This window comes from Penicillium solitum (assembly GCF_028829755.1).
Source record: "Penicillium solitum strain IBT 25940 chromosome Unknown utg000001l_segment0_segment0, whole genome shotgun sequence".
Taxonomy (NCBI): Eukaryota; Fungi; Ascomycota; class Eurotiomycetes; order Eurotiales; family Aspergillaceae; genus Penicillium; species Penicillium solitum.
Window position 1 is genome coordinate 2,607,467 of NW_027072121.1, and position 27,049 is coordinate 2,634,515.

At 47.5% G+C, this 27,049-nt stretch overlaps 6 protein-coding genes across 6 annotated transcripts; all 6 read left to right on the plus strand.

The window, feature by feature from the left end:
- Window positions 1–173: 173 nt before the first annotated feature.
- N7455_000984 (DNA primase subunit PRI2) lies at window positions 174–1,787 on the plus strand (the record flags this gene model as incomplete). The annotated part of the gene is made up of 3 exons (XM_040959756.2): window positions 174–363; window positions 418–968; window positions 1,023–1,787. 3 exons carry the CDS (start codon window positions 174–176, stop codon window positions 1,785–1,787), a joined length of 1,506 nt encoding a protein of 501 aa, XP_040809846.1.
- A 694-nt stretch (window positions 1,788–2,481) lies between these two features.
- sec23 (GTPase-activating protein SEC23) lies at window positions 2,482–5,126 on the plus strand (the record flags this gene model as incomplete). The annotated part of the gene is made up of 7 exons (XM_040959710.2): window positions 2,482–2,574; window positions 2,633–2,763; window positions 2,822–3,116; window positions 3,175–3,648; window positions 3,699–4,796; window positions 4,855–5,048; window positions 5,102–5,126. 7 exons carry the CDS (start codon window positions 2,482–2,484, stop codon window positions 5,124–5,126), a joined length of 2,310 nt encoding a protein of 769 aa, XP_040809851.1.
- Window positions 5,127–5,558: 432 nt separating this feature from the next.
- Window positions 5,559–6,252, plus strand: N7455_000986 (60S ribosomal protein uL11; the record flags this gene model as incomplete). Its single annotated transcript, XM_040959767.2, has 4 exons — window positions 5,559–5,562; window positions 5,625–5,658; window positions 5,740–6,185; window positions 6,239–6,252. 4 exons carry the CDS (start codon window positions 5,559–5,561, stop codon window positions 6,250–6,252), a joined length of 498 nt encoding a protein of 165 aa, XP_040809823.1.
- Window positions 6,253–9,529: 3,277 nt separating this feature from the next.
- Window positions 9,530–14,476, plus strand: N7455_000987 (uncharacterized protein; the record flags this gene model as incomplete). Its single annotated transcript, XM_040959721.2, has 3 exons — window positions 9,530–11,130; window positions 11,180–13,793; window positions 13,850–14,476. 3 exons carry the CDS (start codon window positions 9,530–9,532, stop codon window positions 14,474–14,476), a joined length of 4,842 nt encoding a protein of 1,613 aa, XP_040809857.2.
- Window positions 14,477–18,891: 4,415 nt separating this feature from the next.
- On the plus strand, window positions 18,892–19,374 carry N7455_000988 (uncharacterized protein; the record flags this gene model as incomplete). Its single annotated transcript, XM_040959686.2, has 1 exon — window positions 18,892–19,374. One exon carries the CDS (start codon window positions 18,892–18,894, stop codon window positions 19,372–19,374), a length of 483 nt encoding a protein of 160 aa, XP_040809838.2.
- Window positions 19,375–25,635: 6,261 nt separating this feature from the next.
- flbD (putative MYB family conidiophore development protein FlbD) lies at window positions 25,636–26,595 on the plus strand (the record flags this gene model as incomplete). Its single annotated transcript, XM_040959731.2, has 1 exon — window positions 25,636–26,595. The coding sequence occupies one exon, from the start codon at window positions 25,636–25,638 to the stop codon at window positions 26,593–26,595; it is 960 nt and encodes a 319-aa protein (XP_040809793.2).
- Window positions 26,596–27,049: the final 454 nt, after the last annotated feature.

Below are 27,049 nucleotides of genomic sequence, written 5' to 3' on the forward strand. Positions count from 1 at the left end.
CTCAAGCACCCACTCCAGGGGTGGTCCCTGGGGCCCGGGGTACATGATTACGTAAGTGACGCCAAATGATTTTGTTTCACGTGATTTTACGCGTGGGACGCGTTCGCGTTGACCAATTTAGGGCGGAGATCTCATAAACTCGTTTCTTGACAACTGAACACAATACCTACGCCATGATTCGACAAGACACTCATCGCATTGATCCCAAACGACGGGCTGTTATTGACCCCAAAAAAAGACAATTCGCTACTCCAACATACAAGCAGCAGGACTATGCGCACCGCCTGAACATTTATGAGATACCTCCTACCGCGGAAATCACCCTCGAACAATTCGAGCAATGGGCCATTGACAGACTGAAGAGTATGTATACTTACGCATTCATATCGTCTTCCTACCTGCTAATACCAAAAACAGTCTTGGCCGAGATCGAAGCATGCTCTTATCGAAACAAATCCCCCGCCGAGACGGCGACCTACATTACACCTCTTCTGCAGAAGTTCCTCCCTCTTTCCTCTAATACCTCCTCTCCCTCCGGTGCCGCAGACCCACGCTTGAAAAATGAGCGCCAAAAGGATCACTACTCCCATTTCATCCTACGGTTGGCTTTCTCGGCCACAGAAGACCTCCGTCGACGATTCGCCCGCGCCGAGACCATGCTGTTCAGATTTCGTTTCCAGCAGGATGACTCGAGGGAGAAGCGCGCATTCATTGATAGCCTGAATCTTGATTGGGAACCTGTAGGTGACTTTGAGAAGACAGAGATTGCAGAGAATCTCCTCAGCTCCACGCCTGGGCTGCGTCGGCTGGATGATGAGACCTGGTATAAAGTCGACTGGGAGAAGGTCCCCGAGTTGATCGAACGGCGCTCGGTTTTCCTGAAGAAAGGAAAGGCTTATGTTCCTGGTCGAGAGCAGCTGAGCATGATCATGGCTGAGTTTACTGCTCGCTTGGAGCGCGCACTCGAGGTATGTCTACAGTGGTGGCTTGATGCTTAAATGTCGCAACTGATTAGATTCTAGCTCACGAGTCGTGCCCTCCCCCGGCTGGACGAGGATGATCGTCTAACACCTATTCTGAATCACCTTTCAAAGAACTTTGGCAGCGCCGAGTCGGTGTACTCGGAAGGCGAAGGATATGTGGACGGATCTCCGATTACGGCCAGCTCCATCGACCAATTGGCCCAACAGCATTTCCCGTTGTGCATGAAGAGCTTGCACGTGAACTTGCGCAAGAATAACCACCTGAAGCACTTCGGCCGACTACAGTATACGCTCTTCCTGAAGGGCATTGGCTTGTCCTTGGAGGAATGTATTTTGTTCTGGCGTCAGGGATTCAAGGGCAAGACCGATGATGAGTTCAACTCTCAATACAAATACAATATTCGTCACGCTTATGGCGAGGTCGGTGGAGATGTGAACCGCCGCGGAAAGGGCTATACTCCTTACTCATGCCAGAAGATCCTCGGCGACTCAAACCCCGGCATTGGCCAGACTCACGGCTGTCCCTATCGCCATTACTCCGTTGATAACCTGGTGGGCTTCCTTCAGGCCACTGGCGTCGGTGACAAGGAGGTTCTGCGGGGTGTGCGTGAAGATGTTGGCAAGATGCGGTACCATATTGCTTGCAACAGAGTGTTCGAGGCGACGCACAAGAACGAGATCAAGAAGGTCAAGGAGGATGGATCGTGGAGTCAGACTGACCTTGACACGATTGTTCACCCGAACACCTACTTCAAGCGCAGCTTCCTGTTGAAACAGATGGCTAAGGCCCCGAAGGACACTTAGGGTGTCTTTTCACATGTCAAATTTTCATGATGTAATGTCGGCCAGTTTTCTTAGTTTTCACGTGTTTTTTATAGTCGGCGTTAAGAGGGAGCATAGGCTTGTACGAGCACATCTGAAGCAGGTTCAATTGAAACAAGATAATATTTATTCTAACAATTATGGTATACACAATGGGAGTGTGACCACAGCTGATTCCCAGAGAATCGGAAAGGATCAGAATGACCTCTCAAATCCAGGTGCCCAGCAACGGGTCAAGTCATTCTCCGCTCAACGAGTAGACAACTTTGCCATGGAATGACGGAAGTTGTCGATAATAACATGTTTATACACATTGTAGGCTGGCGTGAAATTGAAGAAGAAAAAGAAAAGAGCGGAAGAAACTGCGGACGAGCCGAGTTTTAATGATGTTTTGGTCCGGGATGCGAGAGTGACCAACTGTGCTGCAACCTGGCCTTACTCACGGACCGGACCTCCACACAACATACTCCTCCATCTCGTTCATTCAATCCCTAGCTATTAACAGGGACTCTGATTTCTTTTGGGACTGGATTATGCTCCGGGTGGCTCACTTGCTTAAATTTCTTGGAGTAGACCCTAAAAACCGAGGTTCCCTTTCCTCGCGACTTCTCGATATCCGCATATACCCCCTCCCTTTGTCAACACAGGACCGAGTCCCGGAACATCTACCGACAAGATGGATTACGAAGCGCTGAAGGATCAATGGAGTGATGTGGAGGACCGCGATGGCATCAGACTCAGTTGGAACACTTTCCCGAGCACTCGCATGGTTCGTGACAGTGATCCTATCTGACCTTCACCGCATCATCCGCTGATACTCGATATAGGAAGCGTCCCGCTTGGTCGTTCCCATTGCCGCCGTCTACACCCCATTGAAGGAAAAGCCAGAGGCCCCTTTGCTACAATATGAGCCCGTTACTTGCAAGCAGCCCTGCCGCGCTGTCCTCAACCCATATGCGTACGTGACGTGTTAGTCTGATATACGTCAATGAGTAGATGAACTGACGTTTAGACAGCACTGTTGATGTCCGCGCACGATGCTGGATCTGCCCCTTCTGTCTGTCGCGCAACCCCCTCCCTCCGCATTACAAGGATATCACGGAGAACACGATACCCCCAGAGCTCCACCCCCAGAGCACGACGATCGAGTACCAATTGGCACGACCCGCCCCCGCTCCCCCGATCTTCGTCTTTGTCGTCGATACCTGCCAGGAGGATGATAGTCTGCAGGCCGTCAAGGATTCCCTCATCATGAGCTTGTCTCTTCTGCCGCCCAATGCGCTGGTTGGTCTGATCACCTTCGGTACAATGGTAAGGAGCAATGATCTTCGCAAGGCAGGTGACATGTTATTGACCTTGATATATATAGGCCCAAGTTCACGAGCTCGGTTACACCGAATGCGCAAAGTCATATGTGTTCAGAGGCAACAAGGAATACAACGCCAAGCAGGTTCAAGAGATGCTGGGCCTGGCCGGCGGTGTGCGCCCCGGTGTTCCCCAGCAACAGCCTGCCCGTCCTCCCCTTGGCCCGGCTGCACGCTTCCTCATGCCCGTTCAGCAGGCTGAGTTCCAGATCACCAATGTCCTCGAACAACTGCAGCGCGATCCCTGGCCGGTGGCCAATGACAAGCGTCCCCTGCGCTGCACCGGTGTTGCCCTGAGCGTTGCCGTCGGTCTGCTTGAGACTTCCTTCCAGAACGCCGGAGGCCGCATTATGGCCTTCACCAGCGGTGCAGCCACTGAGGGCCCTGGTCACGTTGTTTCCCCCGAACTGAAGGAGCCTATTCGTTCGCACCACGATATCGACAGGGACAACATCAAGTACTACAAGAAGGCTGTCAAGGTCGGTTCTCAGTGCATGGGTGTATTCGAATTTTGCTAATTCAATCCTAGTTCTATGATGCCCTCGCTAAGCGCGCTGCCAACAATGGTCATATTGTCGATATTTTCGCCGGCTGTCTTGATCAAGTCGGTTTGCTGGAAATGAAGAACCTCTCCAATTTCACTGGAGGTCACATGCTTCTCACAGATAGCTTCACATCCTCACAGTTCAAGCAATCGTTCGTGCGCGTGTTCGACAAGGACGCCAACGACAACCTCTTGATGGGCTTCAATGCATCCCTCGAGGTGCTTACAACTAAGGAGCTCAAGGTTACTGGTCTGATTGGTCACGCTATCTCGCTGAACAAGAAGTCAAGCTCTGTTGGCGAAACAGAATGCGGTATCGGTAACACCTGTGCATGGAAGATGTGCGGAGTGGACCCATCCTCCAGCTACGGTATTTACTTTGAGATTGCCAATCAGGGCGGCCCAGCTGCTGTTCAGCCTGGTCCTCAACGTGGTGTGATCCAGTTCTTGACATACTACCAGCACTCGTCTGGGCATTACCACCTGCGGGTAACCACTACTGCCCGCCCCCTGAGCGGACCTGCGGGTGACCCAACCCTGGCCCAGTCCTTCGACCAAGAGGCTGCCGCTGTCCTCATGGCCCGTATTGCCGTGTTCAAGGCGGAGGTTGATGACGGTCCCGACGTCCTGCGCTGGGTTGATCGCATGCTGATCAGACTCTGCTCCCGATTCGCTGACTACCGGAAGGATGACCCGACATCATTCCGATTGGAAAAGAACTTCACTTTGTACCCTCAGTTCATGTTCCATCTTCGCCGAAGTCAGTTCCTGCAGGTTTTCAACAACTCGCCCGATGAGACTGCTTTCTACCGCCACGTCTTGAACCACGAGGATACTGGTGACTCTCTCGTCATGATCCAGCCCACTCTTGATTCGTACTCTCTGGAGCAAGAGGGTGCTCAACCAGTGCTGCTGGACTCCGCTTCTATCCAGCCCGCCCACATTCTCCTCCTTGATACCTTCTTCCACATCCTCATCTTCAACGGTGAGACTATTGCCGAGTGGAGGAAAGCCGGGTACCATGAACAAGAGGGCTACGAGAACCTCAAGTTGCTCCTTGAGCAGCCTAAGGAGGATGCTAGGGTTTGTTTTACCTTTCCTTGTCCTATGTTTACCATATTAACTAACCCGTGTCATATAGGACCTTATTTCCGACCGTTTCCCTCTGCCCCGTTTCATCGTGTGTGATGCCGGTGGTTCTCAGGCCCGTTTCTTGCTGTCCAAGCTGAACCCATCGACCACCCACACCACAGGTGGCTACGGTGGCGGTACCTCATCGCAGACCATCTTCACTGACGACGTGTCGCTCCAGACGTTCATGGACCACCTGATGAAGTGAGTTTTCCCCCAGTTTTGACTCGGAAGCTTTCATACTAACTTGATTCTAGACTTGCTGTATCTGGAACCAGCTAGGTGTTATGAGACAATGGCCATGAGAGCAAAGGCGGTCTGTCGTCGACCCTCGGGTCTTGTGTATCTTTAGCGGTGATTTATCTCCTTTGACGCGATATAGTAGTAGATTGAATGGATTGATACCATTACAGGAGGATTTCTTCTAAAAGTTCTTGCAATATTTAGCACTAAAGTAGCCCTGGAATGCCCTAAGGTGTCAAGCACAAAACAAAATACCCAAAGAGGCAAGCAGTCCGATAAGGGTTTTTCTTATCTCACGTGATTGGTGTGCGTGCCCTACATCCCAATTCGGTCATTCGCTTAGATGAGCAAGTGTGGGCCGCGCTAACAGCGAGTCTTCTTCAAGTTCAATTTTTTCTCTCCTTTCCTTCTTCTCTTCTGTAACCACCTTCTTCGACAACCAAGGACGATTGACTACCTTTCGCACTCGCCATGCGTAAGTATCATCTACTTGGCATATGGCAGTATGGCTCCTAACTAACAACACCTTGTGATCAGCTCCCAAGTTCGATCCCAATGAGGTTAAGATCATGTAAGTCAATTTTTCCCACAGCTCCTCTGGTTCAATCCAGCTGTACCCAGCCAACAAGAAACTAATCATTCTTGTCTTTAGCCACCTCCGTGTGACTGGTGGTGAGGTCGGTGCCCAGTCCGCTCTGGCCCCCAAGATCGGTCCCCTCGGTCTGTCTCCCAAGAAGATTGGTGAAGATATCGCCAAGAACACAGGCGACTGGAAGGGTCTCCGCGTCACCGTCCGCCTGACCATCCAGAACCGTCAGGCCGCCGTCTCCGTTGTTCCCTCCGCCTCTTCCCTTGTCATCAAGGCCCTTAAGGAGCCTCCCCGTGACCGCAAGAAGGAGAAGAACATCAAGCACTCCAAGTCCATCCCCATGGATGAGATCATCGAGATTGCCCGCATCATGCGCACTCGCTCGATGGCCAAGGAGCTCCGCGGTGGTGTCCTTGAGATTCTCGGTACTGCTTTCTCCGTCGGCTGCCAGGTTGATGGCCGCAGCCCCAAGGATGTCTCCGATGACGTTAAGTCTGGCGAGATTGACAGTGAGTTTTACCAATTCATTGATGGTTGAATCCATTACTAACAATCTATTCAGTTCCCGAGGAATAAATTATTCTCTCCTGAATGATCAAAAAAGAGGAGGCCTATCTGATTTCTAAAGCGTGCTTCTCTTAATGATGAGATGGCTAGTTGCAGAATACGAATGGTTTCTCAAACCAACAAAATATTCATGAGTCATGACCTATGATACCTTTTCCTAATTCGCGAGTCTTCAGTTGGAACAAATTGACTAGCTCGTTGCTTGTTCTTTTCTCTCTCGTTCCTTTCCGGTTGTATTCCTTTCTCCTTTGTCTCCAATTCCTCTCATGGTCCTCCCGCCTTCTCCTATGGCGAAGAGAATAATGGAAGGCTATGCCCGGCGCAGCCGACAGTCCGTCCTTTGGATGGAACCCCCACAACACTCTGGCCCTTACTGTTCTTTCCCTACGGGGTTTGATCATATCAAAACGTGGTATAGGCTTATTTTAAGTGGGGAAGAGGAAATCAGTCCCATTACTCATCGCGGTATCCTTGGAGACTTGTCTTCGTGGGTGCAGTGATCCATATTTCGGGTCTACATCTCTTGCAGATGAGAATTATTTTGTTCTGCTCTCGTAGGCTGTAGTTTAGCTAGCTTCAATCCAACATGAAATTTCTGATTATCACTCTTTTTTCCATAGTTATCTCGTACAAATTATTAATTCTCGCACACCCGGACCCTTCAGTGGCGGTGTACCAAAGTACCCTAACCTCCACGTACAACACAGAACCAGGCTCCCCTGCATGCGGGCTGCCACCATGCATGTACATATATGCGACGCGATGTTATTGACACTCAAGTACTCTATACGTGTGATATTGATATGATATGACTCTATTTGAGGCTGTACTAATTTCCTAAAAACGGCGAGAAGTTAAATATCGTTGTTTCTGAACTGTGTGATATATATATCCCGGAAACGACCCCCCACCACCCCACGACAACGTTGTCTGCGTTGTATAAATGTATATAATGTACAGTCTGCAAGAATACCTCGCTGTACATACCAACATATATATGCATGTAGTATGGGTACATGTACGGAAAGTAGACGTCACACCAAGACTGTAAATCGCCAGCCCTGCCTGGCATCATTTTGAATTCTATTCTGAGTCTGAAACACCGCAACGGCCGCTACGGAGTACACCAAACAGAGCTGGCTCTCGAGCCAACAAGTATCCGAGCGCGACGCACCAATGAAAATTCATATTAAATTTAGTCAGTACATCGTATTCAAAGGTTTGTTATAGGCTGTGGACGAAACAGTGTTGGGTCCAGGATTTAAGAATAGTAAAAAATATACGGAGTAAATTTTTTTATTTTATAATGGCTCACCGATCCTAAGATTAATATAAATAAAATGAGGAATGTAAGCAAATGAATATTCTGTTAGCGCGCACTCCACCGAGGATCCTCATCAGCCCTGATAAGGCGATGTGCGTGCTCATCCACGGGGCTGATCCATTTTGATGTGTGTTTGGTTTGAAAAGAGGATATATTTGGGTCGAATGGAGTCGGGGAATATCAAGTGGATATATCCCTTGGATTCTTTTCTGGTTTTTATTATTTTTATTATTTCTATTATTTCTATTTTTTTTCAACTTGAAAAGTAGAAACAGTATCTTTGCCTATTTTTCCCTCCAAAATATGAATATTGAACCAGTCAGTGTCTGTATCACCCGACCCGCATGCCGCTGTACAGGAACGTTGTGCAGGCCAAGGAAGGATGCGACACCCAGTGGGGGCAGTTTGTCGATCTCTACCTGTGACACGTTAACTTTATGGGAAACTGGATGAGGAAGGTTTCGAATATTCTCCAGTGCGACTGTGGCCGATTATAAAGGTTTGTCGAGCTTTTAGGTATAGGATATACGTACTCTGTAGTGTACCTAGGTATGTATGTTATATGTGTCCCTGGGTACGAATCAGCCTCGAAGTAAAAATTCAAAATAGTTCAAGGTAAGAGGCTAAGTAAGAAATGACCGCAGGGATCGTGGTGGAAATGCTTGCGAGCAACCCCAGAATAATCCCGGATAGGAAAGGATCGGAGGGACAAGCCAACAAACAGGGGGCTGCGCCTGTCAGAAAAGGATGGGGAAAGGGGAAAAGAAGAGACAAAAAGGAAATAAAAATTGAAATAAAAGAAAGACAGATATGAGCGGGTATCCAGGTATTCAGTCCGGTCCAAGAGAGACAAGGGAGATTTTTAAGACAGAGAGTCAAGAGAGTCCAGAAGAGAAGTCAATTTCGTTAAGTTCAGCTAACTCTCATAGCCCACAGAAACCGAGAACGGGCTCGACTCGATCACCGGCGGGGGCGTCACCGATCCATCACTAGTCGCCGCGATGGAACCAATGATCCACCAGAATTGGATTTATGGAGAGCCGTTGGATCAAGTGGATATTAGGTGTTTTTTGATATGTGAGCTGTTATATTTGGGGAGAGAGGGAGAGTAGAGAGGAATAGGTTCTATATTATATAGGAGATAGCGTAAGATTATATACGTAAGTAAAGATATATAGGATATATAACACAGATATAACATATATAACATATATAATACTTATATATAGGTGTAAATGTATTTAATATGTATTTTCTATTCCCCCACCTGAATCCACCGTGTCCACTCCCCTCGCTTTCTCTTCAACCTTGTTCTTTTGGAACTTTTGAACTTTCACTTTCTTGACTTCTTTCTCTTCTTTGCTCTCTCGACCTCTTTACATCTTAACATCTTTTACCTCTCCACTCTCCTTTGACCTTGTTTCCTCCAGGGTTTATATCTGATATCTCCAATATCCATTAGTGATCTACCCCTCGCACCTGCCAAGATAACCTTTTATTGGCCGTTTCGGACACCAGCATCGTGAGCTGGACATTCTCTCTCCCTTGCGTCTCTGATCTCCTCTTTAATTTTCTTTTTTAATTATTTTCTCTTCCCTCACCTTATCACACATACTTCTCTATCCACACTTCTACACTTTTTTTTTTCCCAGTCGATGACGATATTCTGAAATCCTTTGCGCAAACTAAAAAGCCGCAACCGGCTGAACTGCTTTGAAACTGGCTGGCCTGGCTTCACATAATGAGGTGTCGGAAAAGGTACAAGGATGATTGTTGAATGTTGACTCCATTGACGTGTTGAGTCTTCGGTGATATCCTTGTCGCTGGTCGGCCTCAAGGTATTCCGATCCCCTTGGATCAAGGAAAGAAAAGAAAGCAAAGATGTATCCGACCGTCGCACCGTTTCCCCCGGTTCAACCGCACCACCGATTACACTACCATACCGACACCCTCAACCAGCACATGTACGATGCGAACGACTCACTCCCCGTCCGCAACGACCCCTCCAACCCTTCCTTTAATACAATACCACGATCGCGCATCCAACTCCCCCATCCCGTTCAACGTCTCGATTCCCGCGATGGCTCCGGCTATAGTTCTAGCACAAATGTCGCCGAACACACCCTGAGGAGGAAAACTCCCAACGGAACTCTAGCTGCGGGGTATGATGGGACCCTTGGCGATACTGTTCAGCCACCAGCACCCAAGCATATCTTGGTTTCGCCGATGGAACCGGGCCAGTTCATTTCCCCTCAAGGGATGCAGTCCGAAAATTGGCAGCTCATGTTGGACCAGTCAGCCACAAAACAAATGAATTTCCCGCCCGTCTTCAAAAATGACCAAGGCAATACGATTCAAGAAGTCGTTCAAGATGTGAATGGGACGAGCTGGGTTCGTCCCGTCAACTATCCTCCGGGCGTTGACTCCATGTTGAACCAAACTTTGCCCCTGCAGCCATCTCATCGATATCTCTTACAAAATGGGCAATATGTGCCCACAGTCCTACCGGCAACCCTGCAATCCTGTCTCGGACCAACTGCTTCGGCAGGTACTGGACCATTCGGTCCATATTGGCCTGATGGTGTATACATCCCATATCGTCCCGCGGCATTTCGCGATGCGCGTTTTGAATCCCCGACGCCCTTTACAAAGCAGATGAGCCAGTCTTTTTACGACCTCAACCAGCCCCCTTTTAACCAAGCTCAGGTTCCGTTGGACAGCCACGCAGATTCGGGGCTCGCATGGGGGCACTCCATGCCTGGTTTGCCGACTCAGGACTCTTTGATGAAACCTCTTTTTCCACCACGCCACTCTGAGCAATTACCTTTCCACGCCCGAGCCAACCGTCCTCTATCAGGTATCCCACAACCGCAGCCACCGAATAATGAGCCCACGAATTGGTCGAGTCGGCCACTGCATGGGTTCCAACCCCCAGGCCCCGCAGTGGTAGTGAACACGGATTTCAAGGAGAAGGTCCTGTCGGAAGCTCATGGTGTCTATGTCGATCTCCTTGCAACCATCCACCAGGCCCGCCGCAACAGCATTAGCAACGCTGCCGTCGACGGTTATCCCCGATTCTTGAAGCCGAGCATCTACCCTAAGCCCCCACGGCAACCGGGTCTCGACTTTTCACAAGCCTCTCCACCCGACCTCACACGTCATAACAGTTACCCGGCTAGTCAATATGACTTGCAACGCCAGAAATTTAACGCCGGCACCCATAGGTCGAACGATCCTACATCTGTTCCTCGCGTGCAGACTCGCCGCCCGTCCTTAAATCAGTTCGCACATAGCAGAGGGTCAGATACCCATATGCTCGGACTGCGCGACATGGGCTGTGCTCCGGGAGTGTCGAATTTCACCAGGGCTCGTGGTTCTCTTTTCAATGAGGGCTCGCCTATGTCCAATGCTGCATCTGCTTTGTCAATGCTGTCTGACTTGTGTGCGGAAAGCCGTTGGGAATGGATCGACGGAATGCTTCTCGGGGGTTGTTTAGCCTATGGCTTGGGTGATTATCACAAAGCCGTGCGATGGTACTCAAGGATCATAGCTCGTGACTCGACGTAAGTGAATTCTTCTTGCTGTCTAATAACTGATATTAACAAGTCCCAGGCACGTGGAAGCTATATCCAATCTTGCTGCTACCATGTTAGCACTCGATCGCCGAGAGGAGGCTTCGCAGAATTGGCTGCGCGCCGTGCAACTACGGCCGAGCTTCTTTGAAGCCGTTGAACATCTGATTGGTTTACTATGCAATAGCCACAGAGGTAGGGAAGCCGTCAACATCATTGATTTTGTCCAGACTTCCCTTCGTCATCCCAAAGACGGCGATTGCTTTAAGACAGATGAACACGCCAGCGAACCCGAGAGTGACGCCGAGAGCAACGTGTCTGATGTGTGCATGTACGACAAAGCATCTTTCGAGTACGATGACGACATGGGACGAACACAGGGAATGGAACCTGGCTCACCGGATGCTAAACCCCTTGGTTTTGCAAGTAGCGGATATGCAATTTCAGGTGCAGAGAACGGGAGAATGCTAGCCTTGGTTCATGCCAAAGGTAATATGCTCTATGCTCTTGGTGATAACGCGGGTGCTGCAGCTGCATTTGAGGATGCCGTTCTCATCGCTGCTGGCCGAAGGCGACATGGCATCCGAAGCATCATCAAACAGATTTTTGCTGCCTTTTCTGGAAGTTCGAGTAATGGGTACTCTAAATCTGAGAATGAGTCCCAGGAGGGCATCCTGCTCTATCCCGATACAGCATTGAAAACCGCCAAGCTTGTTTTCCCAGCAGGTGGAATGCCGCCAGGGCTGCAATACGTCGCCGAAGGTATTGCCCGCAATGCAGCCACTTCCACCACCAGCAATTCCCTCCTTTCATTGGCGAAAATTTACCAGGATGGCATGTCCAGCGTGGGTTCCTCAGGAGCAACTAGGTCTTCCCCTGGTGACCGGGATATTTTGGCTCTTTATTACCTTTCTCTCTCCCTGCAACCTAGCCCATCCACTGCAAATAATGTTGGCATCTTGCTGGCTGGCATTCAAAACAATCCACCAGCGAGAGGTTTGGCGCGTTCGAATGGTGAGACTCAGCATCACCTCGAGATTCCTGGAGTCGTCCCTGGAAGTGGAATATCCCTAGCCTTGGCATACTACAACTATGGCTTGCATCTCGACTCGCGACATGCCCATCTGTATACCAACCTTGGCAGCTTGCTCAAGGACATCGGGCAGCTTCACGCCGCCATCAAGATGTACGAGCAAGCAGTTCAGTGCGATGGCAACTTTGATATTGCCTTGGCAAACCTGGCCAATGCTGTCAAGGACAGTGGTAAGGTCAACGATGCCATTGTATACTATAAGCGCGCCGTCAAGGTGAACCCCGAGTTTGCTGAGGCAGTTTGCGGATTAGCAAATGCCTTGAATTCTGTCTGCAACTGGGTAGGTCGTGGTGGCGTCGTCAACGCCCGTGGCTTCCGAGATCGATGGCATGTCGATGAGAAAGGGATGCTTCGGGATTCACTCAACACCGACACGGGTGGCTCTGGGTGGATCAAGCGGGTAGTGGACATTGTCGACCGACAGCTCAAAGAAGGCGAATATTGGGGCCGTGGCATGTTGACCCCGAGCACGGCAGAGCAATTGTGCCTGCAACTGGCTCCTGCCTTGGAGTCTACTCGCTTTGCTTCCAGTCATCGCATGTCTCTGACAAAGCTTTTCCAGTCCTGGGCTGGACAGAAATGGGAAGGGTCTCGACTTGTACGACTCGTCGAGCGAGCTATCCGGTCTCTAACCTGGCAGTGGTATCAAGATCGCTATGTCTTCGGCAAAGATTATCCTCTCTCAAAGTATCGTCGACCTCAACTCCCTGGAGGTCTTTCTGCCCCGAATGCACCTACCGTTCTGCCTTTCCATACCTTCACATGTCCCCTATCGGCGAAGCAAATCCGTCAGATCTCCCAGCGTAATGGACTGCGGATTTCAACGTCGACCCTGAGGCTCCCGTGGCTGCCACCTACCGTCTTCCCTCCACCGTCTCCGCCTAGTCCGTACCTTCGAGTTGGTTATGTGTCGTCAGACTTCAACAACCATCCTCTCGCACATCTGATGCAGTCTGTGTTTGGGTTGCATGATCCCTCGCGCGTCAAGTCATACTGCTACGCTACAACCCCCAGTGACAAATCAGTGCATCGCCAGCAGATTGAGAAAGAGGCTCCTGTTTTTTACGATGCGAGTGGATGGCCGGTTGATCGACTAGTCCAGCAGATTGTTGCAGATGGAATTCACATCCTGGTCAACCTGAATGGCTACACGCGAGGAGCTCGGAACGAAGTTTTTGCTGCACGCCCAGCGCCTATCCACATGTCGTTCATGGGCTTCGCTGGCACCCTCGGTGCTGAATGGTGCGACTACATCCTTGCTGATCAGCTTTCCATTCCCCCGGAGACATTGAGCCCCGGGCGGCGCAAAACACGGATTGAAGATCGTCTTCTGGAAGACGACAATGGCGAGGAACTTGAGGACTGGGTTTACGGAGAAAAGATTGTTTTTACCCGTGATACCTTTTTCTGCTGTGATCACCGACAGAGTGCCCCAGATGCCGGCGAAAAGCATGTATCATGGGAAGAAGAACAAGCCCGGCGCTGGAGAATGCGCAAAGAATTATTTCCCAAGTTGAGTGACGATACTATCATCTTGGGTAATTTCAACCAGTTGTACAAGGTCAGTCTATTTGCCACGCCCGCTAATCCCAAACCACATGACTAACCCTCTTCCAGGTTGAACCCACGACGTTCCGAACATGGCTGCGCATCCTAGCGCGAATCCCCAATGCTGTTCTCTGGCTCCTCCGCTTTCCTGACACAGGTGAACAAAATCTGCGAGACATCGCTAAAGCCTGGGCTGGCGAAGAGACAGCATCGCGGATCATCTTCACGGATGTAGCCCCAAAGAACACACACATCGCGCGAGCGAAGATCTTAGACTTGTTTCTTGACACGCCAGAATGCAACGCCCACACCACAGCGACAGACGTCCTCTGGAGCGGCACCCCGCTACTTACCCTCCCACGCTATAAGTACAAAATGTGCTCTCGCATGGCGAGCAGTATTCTGAGTAGCGCACTCCCCAACTCCGAGGTTGGCCAGCGCGCCCGTGAAGATCTCATCGCATCGTCGGATGAAGATTACGAGAATAAGGCTATCCGCCTATGTCTCGATCTACAATACTCTGGTCACGAGGGCTACGCCCGCGGCCGGCTGGCAGATATACGACAGATACTGTTCCGAGACCGCTACAAAAATAAACTCTTCGATACGGCGCGCTGGGTGCGCGATCTGGAGAATGCTTATGAGGCCGTCTGGGCGCAGTGGGTTAACGGTGAAGAAGGTGATATCTGGTTATGATGTGCACTGCGAATATACCCCTTGAGCGATTTTTCCTTTTTCCTTTTTCTGTCTTCGTTTCATTCTCATTCTACTCTTTTGCATCTGGGTCTCATCTACCTTTTTACTACATCCTGCCCTGGGTTTTGGACTGGATCATTTATGTAATGAATTTACTTTTTGCATGTGGTTTTGTGATGTATACGTATACTGGCAACGTTCACGAAAGATGAGGGCCTGTCGGATTGTTTTTGGGCGGGTGTTTATGTCCACGTTTCTATTCTTGGTTTTGGATATGCACGAGTAGTCTTTATGATCTCGGTCTCTTGAACAGCAGAATAGGCTTACCACAACCTTTGTCCAGTGCAATCGGTCTACCGTTTCCTCTGCTAATGATTTACAAACGCATTTCAACACTGAATGACATCGTACGGGACACATTACTATGGTACGCTCTACCCTTATATCTGTATATCTAGAAGCAGTACGATCACATCCACTTCATCTAGGACATAATCTGAACGGAATATCCGCTACCCGTCGGGAAACTTAGCCCCTAAATTGCGGTATGCAGAAACCAAGCCACATGCAAGCCCTCAGTCTTCAGCCCTGAATATCCCTGTTTACTATTGGTACCTTGCCCCCAGGCAACCAATAGAGCCAACGCCCGTTCCAGCCCTCAGTCGCAAATCCAAGACATTCATTCATCCACCGAGACAGCCAAGACCAATCAGTCAGTACCTTGATGTTGGCATTGACTTTGACGGTCTGAGCACAAGACCTAGTGTTGCCTTGTTCTCCCCGGATGAGCCTATCACAATATCACACCATCAAACATCCTTATCTCGACTCTATGGAGTATAATCTAAGGCCGATTTCCTGAGCACGCACTCCTTTAATCCCTCTCACGTCTCGCGTAGAGGGGATAACATATCAAATACCCTCAGATCCCAGAATCCCATTGAACCCTTGTCCAGGTCTAGATCCAGGTCCAGACCCAATCAGCCCCAAAACCAAACCCAAACCCCAAAACCCAACCCACCACCGCATCTGCATCTACATATAAGCAAAAGCACACGCCACGCCTTCGGCTCTGTTGTACATTACATTACGCATTACACAATACATACATACATAACACACCCCTGACCGAACTAGTACGGAGTGCTTACTCCGTAAAAGGGTCGGCGTTAAGCCCATGCATGGTCCATATCGATATCCCACCCATCCCTACGGAGTACTCCATACCTGTCATGTATACATACCCCGGTAGATGCGGCATGGAATTCTGGCATTTATATCACATGTTTGCGGACCTCTCGGACTGGGGGGTAAAGTAAGACATGCGCTTATCCGGATTTTGGATGCAGGTTCCAGTTCCAGGTAGGGTTCCCACATGGTTGTGTTCATGCGTGTCGAGGATTTGTGTATTTGGGATTGTAGGTGGGGGTTTTTCTTGATTACCACGGTTGTATATGTAGTAATGGAGTGAGCGGATTTGTATATCTAGAGAGTTATTCAGGGATATAGGAATTAACACACTTGATAGATTGTATAGAAGAGCCGAAGATGAAAATGTACGGATGTACGGATGTACTGAAGATCAACGATGAACCTAAATTCGCCCGTTTGATACATACAACTGTAAAATAAGGAAATAACCTGATTGAATTCTTTTTTCAGAAAGTAGAATACTGTTAACACGGCGATTTTACTATTGGCACAGTGGTCTAACCTGGTTAGGAGAAACCGCGCCCATTTTCCTGCCTAAGTGTCATTTACATACATAGGTAGGACTTTAGCTTGATGTATTTTAGCCTTTTATCTCTAATTACTATACCAGATATGTTAAAAGAGAGAAAAGTCTCTTGATGTATAACTATGTAAAAGGCAATATTACGCTACTAAGGCTGGTCTCATTGTGGGGGTTTATATAAAAATCAGGTTATGCCAGGCAATAACTCGGGTAGTCCAGTAGCCAAGAGCAATGTCAAACTTGCAAGGTTGTCATCTTAACGAGACACAGGCCTGAGTTCGATTCCCCTTGGAACCAAAGTTCGTGGTCGGATGGTCATCTGGGTCATGTACCACTGGGAATCACCACCCTCCTCTTTTTTTTTACCTCTTAAAAAAACGGCAAGTATGGTATCACCAAAGTAAAAAAGCACAGCCTTCGAACCACCCCAGCCACATGGTACTTTCATGATCTGCTCTATAATCGGCCCTATAATAATGCTCCAACTTATACCTCTAATGAATTACCTGATCTACTCCGCAGATAGGGCTAATTTTCTACGTTTTCGGAGGAAAATAGCCATGGTGTCGGAAGTCGTAATGTTCCTACATAGTACTTGGTATATGCTTTGCTTTGTTTGTTTTGCTATAAAAGCTGTAAATTTGAGGGGACACTGAAAGGATCATATGGGGGCGATAGAGAGTATATACCTCACTGTCTGTGAAATCCCTTGGAACATAAAGTTCAAGTTGGGGGTTTTTATTGTTCTTATATGGTTTTCTCACCCACTTCTTTTTTTCCTCTCATCCATCCACAAGTTCATTATGTTTTTTCCTTCCTTTCTATATCTCCAATTCTAGTGGGGACATCTTAGAGGCCGGGGTGGTGGGCGCAAAGATTACAAGGATCGGCAAAAAAACCCCAGTCTAAATATGAAAGCACCCAAGACCCTCGAATCCTAGCTTGGCAGTTGTTTAATATGGCTCCGTTGCCCCTAAGTATAGCGCTAATCTATGAAAACATGCAGCGTGCTAAGAATCATTCATTGTATCTAATATCGCAACCTAGATGATTGCGAGTCAAGTTAGAGAATATCAGGTGGATGGTTGGAGACACTGATAGTAAATCAGAAAAGGACGATATCAAACCTTGACCTCGAGACCAGTCTTCGTCAGTGTTGAAGTCCCTCCAACTCTGGCTAGTCACGTAGTCTTTACACCCGTCGAAGTTGACTCCGACTCATGTGTCACGGGTTATAACTCCGGCCACGGCGTAATCCGGGCGCCACAATCATGGCTTACCAGTTTTGTTCACTTTCTTACATTGACTTAATGGTCTAGTACGCCACCAACATCCGGTCTTCCGAGCCTAACGCGATCTCGCACTGGAGTAAACCTATGCGTATAACCTCAAGTAAAATACATATAAGGCTAGAAATCCGCGTTATAAAATCTACTAAAAATCGCCTGCTTAGGCTATTCTATGGATAGAGTCAGTGGTTGCTATATTGTGTCAAAATTACGGTCAAAATGGGCCGTCCGTTCGATAAGGTGCTCTTAGGACAATTTATAAAACATGGGACCCTACTCAGGGGCTTGGGATAACGGTATAGGATTAGCTACATCTACATAAGCACTAGATAGCCCTGGGGAAATTTAGCTCCATTTTGATTTGGTCCCTGAATATATATGATCCACCTTGGGCAAAGCTATCGGTTAATTTCACCAACTTTGTATAAGCTGCAGCTTCCAGCCCCTCAATGTCAGACGGGCTTCAAGGCTTATTTATATTGGCGAGCTTAGCACAAAGCTTTTTTTTCCCTATATTTGAGCCGGCCGTTTCCGTCAACGAGCAGTCTTGCTGAAACCCAAGCACCAAACGCCTGCGAAGATATCATATCATGGGGTTTGTGAGATTATCTGTCTTAGCACAGGCTCTGCTCTTGTCACTGGCCAATGCCGATGCATCAAACCTGAATCCCAAGGGCAATGGCTGTGTCAACCCCAGCGGTTATCTTCAATGCTATCAAAAGAATACCGACCAGCTTTCGGTTTGTTTGACAAATGCAAAGAAAACTTGCGATGGAGATTCCCTGCAGGAGTGTGGATTAGCCTGTGGAAATGTTCAGTTGGCTGCGAATATCGGTTGCTGGCTGACGGATTGCTGGAATCAGGTCTGACAAGACCATCTCTTTCAAGATTCCTCTCCTGACATTCATCGATTGCAGGTGTATTCGTGCGCTTACCAAGGAACTGCTTTACAATACCTCGAGGGCGCAGATAGAGTACAAGGCTCGCTGGATATTCCATACTACCCTGCACCAGACAACGCGCCTGGTGGATGCGGTAAGATCCTGATCTACATCCAAAGCTTATAATAGCTACAGCGCACGAACTGATAGGCTCTTGAACACAGTGTGTAATCTAGGTTATGTCTGGGGAAACTTCACAGTGACTTATGTACAACAGTCAAATGTCTGCGAGGCATATGATATAGTCTCTGCTGGTCTGGGCACTGCCACCAGTTGTGAGTGCTGTTTGGAGTCATCCATTTTGTCGAAGTGAGTAATGCACCAGCCCTACGAGGATTGTGTCCATCTCAAGGACCCCGAGCCCTTATTCTAACAATCCTCGCTTTTCCAACTTATAGCATCATCGAAACATGTCCGCACAACGACCTTTCCGACCTATCCATCGACATAATGGTCAAAGGCTTCGAGCTTGGCTATAACCAATCGGCCTCTGACAACTGCTCTATTCTTGATGACGATACCGGTAGCCAATGTATTTCATCATTCTCAATTGATAGTGATGCAAGCACGTGGTACAACCCAGGTCAACTTCCATCGGGATTTCCTGGAACGGCGCCTCTCTCAGACACCACCGATGCGGGAAGTCTCACAAGTGCTCCCGATCCGTACACATTTTCGCTCTTTCCAGCTTACACCTCCATCATTACCCCGGCTCCATATAACGCGAAGGCTGTCACTACGGCAAACACGGGAACTGCAGTCCAAACTGGTACAGGGACCAATACGGAATCCATTGCTACAGGGACAGACCCCGCGAGCTCGTCTACAACCAGTAAGGGTGCTGCGAAAAACATCGTTTCCCCTATTAGCTCTGAGCTTGGTGTTTGGGGTATTGCTATATACACCATAGCCTTTGTCATTCATTTGGTGTAGTGTTAGTCGCATAGAGAGAATACTATATGACTGGTCCTGTTTGACTCACATGTCATGTCCTTGAAGAACTTAACCGTTATGTTTATTCAAACCTCTAAAACTTTGTATCCGTCACATTCTCTAGCTGAAGGAAGACTGGCGAGATGATGGTATAGTAGCTAGATCAAAGTATATAATTTTCACCCCACATACTACAATCAATAACGACTGGTTGCTTCCCTGCAACACTCAGGTCATGTATTGCCCAAATTAGTAGAGTTAAGGTGAGCCATCAATTTATCCACCCGAAAAAGGAAAACCTTGGCAAAATTATGCACATAGAGCTGATTATAGAGCAGATCATGGAAGTACTATGTGGCTAGGGTTAGGGTGATTCAAAGGTTGTTGTTTTTTTACTATGGTGATACCACGATAAATGACACCTAGGTAGAAACACTGTGGCAACAGTATTATTCCACCTACCCTCCAAGGATCCTCTCACCCTCGTATCTATACATCAAAATCCAAACAACAACCCCTACCCCTAAGAATCCCTTACATCGCCACGCCTTCGTTGTCAAATATCAATAGTCAATTCCCGTCTCAGCCAAGTAAGCCCGTTCGCTTCATAACTCCCACGAGAGCGACAAACCATGCAAGCCGAAGCCGGGAATCTAAAATCCACCCGCCCCATGTGCGCTATCATATCTCCCAGCCCTAGCTGAATCACCCCGTTCGGTCTGTGGCGTGCTGAGGTGTGTGTGGAGGGTACAGACATGGCTGAGTCGGTTATGGTGCGTTGTGAGTGGTGTGGCGCGGGTGGGGATCAAGCCACGGAGATTTGGGGCGCTGGACCGGTCGATTAGCCGCAAAATCGGGGACTTGAATAATTGAACATGGATGGTGGCTTGGTTATTGGTTATTGATTTTGGGGGTTGCATATAAGATTGTAAGACATTAATTGTTGTTATGCATGGCGTATATATGGTACAGGGATATATATTGAGGATGTAGTATGTATAAAAGTACGGAGTACGGAGATATAGTACTCCGGGACTTTGGGCCTAATTGGGAATGTGTTTCGGGGGTAGATCTTGTTTGACTTGAAATTATGTTGGTTTTTGTTCGATTAGATGAAAACAAATGCTGGAATGTTGAGCCTTCAATGCTCATATCTTGTTGTAGTTTGCTGGTTACATATATATATATCAGCATTACGGAGTACGGATGTACACATAACTCAACCAAGCCGATCACATGCCTAAGAAATCCCATCTAATTTGCGTCCCTCCGTGGAAAAGATTGCATCATTGATAATGATGATCAGCGAGACCGAGACCGAGACCTAACACCGAGATCTCTTAATCGAGACTAACGATAACAGCAAGCCAAGGTCAAGCCCCAAACAATGGGGTTGCCGTTGCGTCACGCGCCCCCTACCACAAGCCCTAGTCTCACCTTTCCCCTGAAACGAGGCTCAAAACGGAAAAAAGGGGAGAACCAGAACCATTGGCTCAGGACACTATATACATAGATTGCGCCCCATTTCGTTTGCCTCCATACGCTCCGGAAAATGTTCGGGCCTGGGAGGGTCTGGTGGAGAGATGGTAAATTTTTGCTATGGTATTTGCCGTGGGCGGGCAGGAACTGCTCCGTTCAGGTTCCACTCTGACACTCACGGCCCCTCCTCGTCTTTCGGACAAAAAGCTGCTATGAGCAGGATGACGGTTTGGCCCCAAAGTTTTAAAATAACGGTGGTAGGATTTTTAAGGGTTTCTCGGGGGGTTTATTCATTTCCCCAAGATATGAACAATCATATCTAACCCCGAATGATTGGGTTCTTTGTCTTTGTACCTTTGTACCTTTTGCGGGAACGATTGAGTTTGGACCGGATAGATAGGGTTGTTCGGATTTTGCGGTAGTCGGATTTTGTATATTGTACTCATAATACTATCATGCTTTGCTTGGATACATTCTACATCCTTAATGTTGAAGATTTGCACATGATAGGGAGGTTTAAACTTAGGAACGGGATCAAGAACGGGATTAAGAACGGGATCAGGAATAGGATCAGGAACTGGATCTCCCAAACTGGTTCGCATCAGGATCTTTACAGTTCGGGTGGGGCCTTCATTTGGTCCGTTCTCCATTTCAGTTTTTACGTCCTCCGACGTAATCGCAAGCTTTTCCAAGGTTGTCAACGTCAGACTGTTTGTGATATGGGTACGGAGTACTTGTTTCGTATATCGTTTTACAGCGTATGTACTCCGTAGGTTCAACAGTATACACAGAGAGTGTTGTATTAGTATATGTTGCACAAGGTAGATAATATATTCAAATTCATCCGTGTGACTATAGTATACAAGAGGTAGTGGGATCTACCGTTTTCAAAATTTACTAAGCAACAGGATGGTACCCGTGGACGAAGTACGAGGTGGAGTATGACAGCGTAGGCCCAAACGGTTTCCCACAGATCGGGCACCATGCGAGTGGTCCCCGATATCTAAAGCCCGAGAAGGTGGGCCACCAATCACGGGCCAGGCTGCGGTGTCATGGCCTTGGAGCAAATTCAAATTCAAATTATATTATTATATTCAAATTATATTCAAATTTAACTCAAAGTCAAAATCAAATCCAATTTTTAATTTCCCAACCTAAATTCAAATTTATATATACTTTGGTACGAAGTGCATATTTCCCGTTGTGTGTTATATGCAAGTTGCATCACTTGCCGATTAGAGAGTACTACATAATACTTGTCTGTATTGTACTCCGTAACTCCAGAGACCACGGGTTGGTTCCATGTTCCCTACACCTCTATTTTCCAGAACGCGTGGATTGTACCTGTATAGTACTCTGATGATCCACCTCGTGTCGTGTTGATGAACATATCACAAAAGTACAACCCATTACCTAAAAGGGAATGAAAATGACTAGGGCAGTCTTAATCCCTGAACACTGCCAATAGCTACAATAATAGATGAGAATCTAGAACGATGAATGATGTCTGTACTTGGTACTCGGTACTCCGTGTTCCCGCATAGCTATACAATATAGTTTCCCCACAGCTTTTAACTCCATCAGCAAATGCGAAACAAGACTCGCTAAATACACCCAAATCGGGTTACAATAGATTGTCTCCACGTGACCCAAACGGCGAAAAGGGGGCCACAGGAACGCCGTGCTTGGATCCTCTCTGGGCTGCAACGCCATGCGGAAGGCCCGACAGTCAGGAAACAGCTGCGAGACCGTTCGCTCCACATTTAGACTTCTTAGTGACGGGTACCCCGTTGAGCTTCAATATCAAACTTCAAGATCTTTTTTACTATATTGATATGGAGATATTCTAGTATTTGATGGTTCTGTGTATTAAATCTATTTACTATCTTCCTTTACACTTGATACACTACTTCTCTCCCCCTCAATACCAGCGCTTAAGCACCCGATCTAAGCTCGAGTGCACGGGGCTACGTGATCAGCGGTGATCCCTGCACGCCGACAGGGATTTATCTCAAATACTTGCCGTGTCTCTGATTGGCGAAGAGACAGGGGGGGGGAACAATAGTCTACCTTGAGTAAACGGTAAAACAAATAAAAAAATATAAATCAAAAATAAAATAAAAAACTGACAGGTCCAATCTCGGGTACACCCTAGTCGATGTTGCATTCCAGGACGACGGGTTCATCCTTTCAGAAACGGTTTTTCCCAGGAGTATGGAAATCCGATCTGGCTCTGTCCACACGAGGACTTGTCCACATGGCTACACAAGAAGGTCATCCATATATGTTTCCCTTTTTACTTTCTAGAACCATGTTTCACACCCCAGAACACAACCTTGGAAGTAGAACCACAAAAAGGGGGGGAGAGGGGGAGAGTCAATTAATGTCTTTTTTCTCCACATTCTTTTTTATTTTTGAATCTATAGATAGCCTTGTTGGAATGCCCCAAACATTGATTAATGGTTAATCTACGGGAGTATATAGACACGATGTATAAATTCAATTTTTTTTCCTTCCAATCTGGTGTGTGAAATAGATTAAAATGATCAAATAAATTAAAGATTTAGGAGGAGACGCCCATATCCGCCTATCCTTGACCGAACTGGCAGTCCCCACTAACAATGACAAATACCTGGGGGACCAATCAACATCCTAGTGCATCCATATGGGATGCATGTAAGGTCTACCCCTGGAGGATTTAAATATTCAAATTACAATATGTACACTAATTCGGTACATATTGTATGGTCTGTATGTATTTTATCTATTTTCACAGTGGCGGTTCTCACCCAAGGTTCGAAGTATACCATCCGGTAAAGAAAAAAAGCAAAAAAAAGGTGTGGCTTGCGTTTCAACGGTTTCCACCGGTGGAGATCTCAGCTGCGACATGCCTAACCAGGTAGTCTGGAAACTTCGCACTCGTCGATCTTTCTTTTCGATCCTCGATCTCTTCTGATGCATCCATCCTTTTTTTCTGGTACACCAGTGCTTAGACTGGAAATAGTCTGTGGACTGTGGAAAAGGACCGGGGGGGGGGGGGGGGGAATAGATTGACCTAATACTTGTGCCGTTACGGTCTAGCGGGAATGATTAAAGATATCCAGTGTATCCAGATTGGAATGGATAACGTCACATCCCGTGTCTTTGCAGTTGTATAGTACCTTTTTCTTCCCCTTGGCATCGGGGTTAACGACACCCATTTTCGGTTTGATTTCACTTCTGCCCCCTTGGGCGTCATGGAGAGGATCCACGGTCAACTGTCAGTGACAGGTGGCAGGTGGCCCATGCGCTTTTATTTCTTTTTCAATTATGTACTGTTCGTTTCCTCTAAATGGATTTTATAAAATAAATTAATGGCCATTTTTAAACCGGATTAAGCGAGCTTCCATCTTTGATCTCGAAACCCAGGAATGCAAGTCCGTCACGTTTGTGATGGGGTTTAAGCCATATGGAAGACAGGCTGCAAGGCATACGCCAAATATACAAATTCCCAAGCCAATAGTATCAACACCAAAATATGGAATATAATAATCCATGCAACATATGTAAAATGTATTAAAAAAAAGTTAACTCCGATCTGGGTCTTCAGGGATAGCTCGGTGTTGTTCGGGGAGGCTGAAGCTTTTCCTGTCATCGCACGGAGGCACCGATTTCCCCATACTATTGAATCCAAAAAAGGGATAAAATAAAAAAAAAAGATTCCCAAGGTTGTATCTTCACGGACGGCGGCCGAACGAGAGGCATTTGTCAATCCAAACTCGGTCCACCGGTCCACTGCTCCACTCGTGGATCCTCGCGAGGTCGAGAAGGGAACCCTGGTCGAACCAATGAAATGTCGGACTTGACCGATTGAATATGGATCTAGTATAAATCGAGAAAAAAGTGTTGTGCATGGCTGGCTGAGTGGAATCTGGGACGTCTAACCGCTTGTCACTCGGAAGCTAGATCTGCCCCTGGCTGTTTTTGGTTTGACCCCTTTCTGGTACAGAGTACGGAGTAGTTGTTTTACTTATATTATTTTTTGGGACGTTGTTATCATTATTGTATATGAATGTAGCTATAATTACTTTTTAGGTTGTAGGAAGGTCTTTGAAACGGAGTATACTTACTATATCTAGAACTGAAGAAAAAGTTGCTTTTTTTCTTTCTTCTAGATTACCATGACCATGGGAATCAAACAAAGAACATAGATATAAAAGAAATAGAAATAGACAGAAAATAAAATAAAATAAAATAAAATAAAATCGAAAATAAATCCCAAAAAAGAAATTAGTTAGCGCCATAGATGATTTGGAATTCCAGCAACGGGGCTCAGGGTCGATCACTCCGATCTTTTTCTGTTTTACGCGTCTTTCCTCAGCCCGAATTCCCGGGTGGTATTGAAGATCCCAACGGAGCATTCTTTCACTCCCCACGATCTATAGATTACAATAGTCCGTATTAATTTTTTTATTAATATTTAATTATTATTATTATTCTTATTATTATTATTATTTATATTGTATATTTATTTAATATATTACCCTTTAACCTGTATTATTCCGAACTGTCAGCTCCGAGATCTTGGATCGTGATCTTCCATAGCGGGACCTGTGTTTTTTTCTTTTGGACCCGTCCCCCTGGTACTTAAGACTTGACACTGTCCGGGTATACTATAATAACCTCTTCATCTACCTTCATACTTTACTTTGATACTTCCTCTAACTATCAACATCCTCTCTCTCTCTCTCTCTCCATCCTCTATATCCTCTACTATCTACTCTACTCCACTCTACTCTCATAATGCCTGCTTCACACCGTCGTGGTCCTTGGGTCCCAGAGGAAGACCAACTCCTCACCCAACTGGTCCGCGAACAAGGCCCAAACAACTGGGTTCGCATCTCTCAACACATGCACTACCGCTCACCTAAGCAATGTCGCGAGCGTTTCCACCAAAATCTCAAGCCCTCGTTAAACAGAGAGCCCATCTCCGCCGACGAAGGTCTGATGATCGAGCGCATGGTCAACGAAATGGGAAAGCGCTGGGCTGAGATCGCCCGCCGGCTGGGAAACCGCAGCGACAACGCAGTTAAGAACTGGTGGAATGGAAGCATGAACCGCAAGAAGCGTGGCCTGTCCACCCCCACCACCTCCCGCACTTATACAGGCCGCATCGAGGCTCCTTACACCCGCGCCTCAGCAATGAGCCCAGCCCGCTCCCGCTTCTCCAGTTCTTCTGCTTCTTCTTCTCGCCCCTCATGGACAGAGTCCATCGAGACCGCCATTTCTGAACAATACTCCCACTCCCGCCGAGAATCACTGGCTTCTTCCGCCCGCCAGCTCTCCCCCATCTACACTCTCCCCTCCATCAACCGACCAATCGAAACTCCCCTCACCTCGCCCGCTTTCTCAGAGGCTTCACACGCTACCTCCTGCGAGCCGCCTTCTATGGTCTCAGATCACAATTCCGTCTGCTCTTCTTCACCCCGCACTTTCCCCTCCCCGCAACTCCTGCCTTTGCCTGTCGACCTGCGCTCGCAGTACGAGATCCGGAGGCCCAGTGTCCACGTTCTCGAGGACTCGCCCAGTTACCCGGCTCGCTCTCTGGAGTCTTTGTCAGAGCTCGCCTCTACACAACGCTGGATGGGCCACCAACCTACTCTGGCTTCATGGCACCAGCCTACGGATTTGCCCAAGTCTTGGATCTCCAGATCTGAGCCTGCTCGTGACACTCGCATGGGAGTGAATAACTTGCTGAACTGAAAAAAAAACTTGCAAAAAAAAAAAAACAAGAAAACACATGCATCCATCATGATTTTTACGAGTCTCATTTCTCACCTCTGTTTTTTTCCCCTTGTTCTATACTCCTGATTCCCTTTCGCGCTCGGGTCCACCGATGGAACCCTTCTTGTACATTTCAAAAGCTCGATTTTCCTTGTGTGTCTATGTTCTCTAATAGGGAGTTATTTATGATTTTCTTTTGTATACTCTTAATGTGTATTACCATGGTTCGGATTTTGAAACTCTGTTCTTTTGGGCCTTTTTGAGGCTCGGTTCTACGTTGAATGATTATTCTTTTCTTTTTATATTTTTTTACTCTTGTGTTTGATTAGGCACGCAATTTGGAGAGATTGGGCTCTCCATTTCTGCTTGGATGGCATAATACCCTGTTTATAGTATTGATCTAATTCGGATAATAATAATATTTAACAATTCT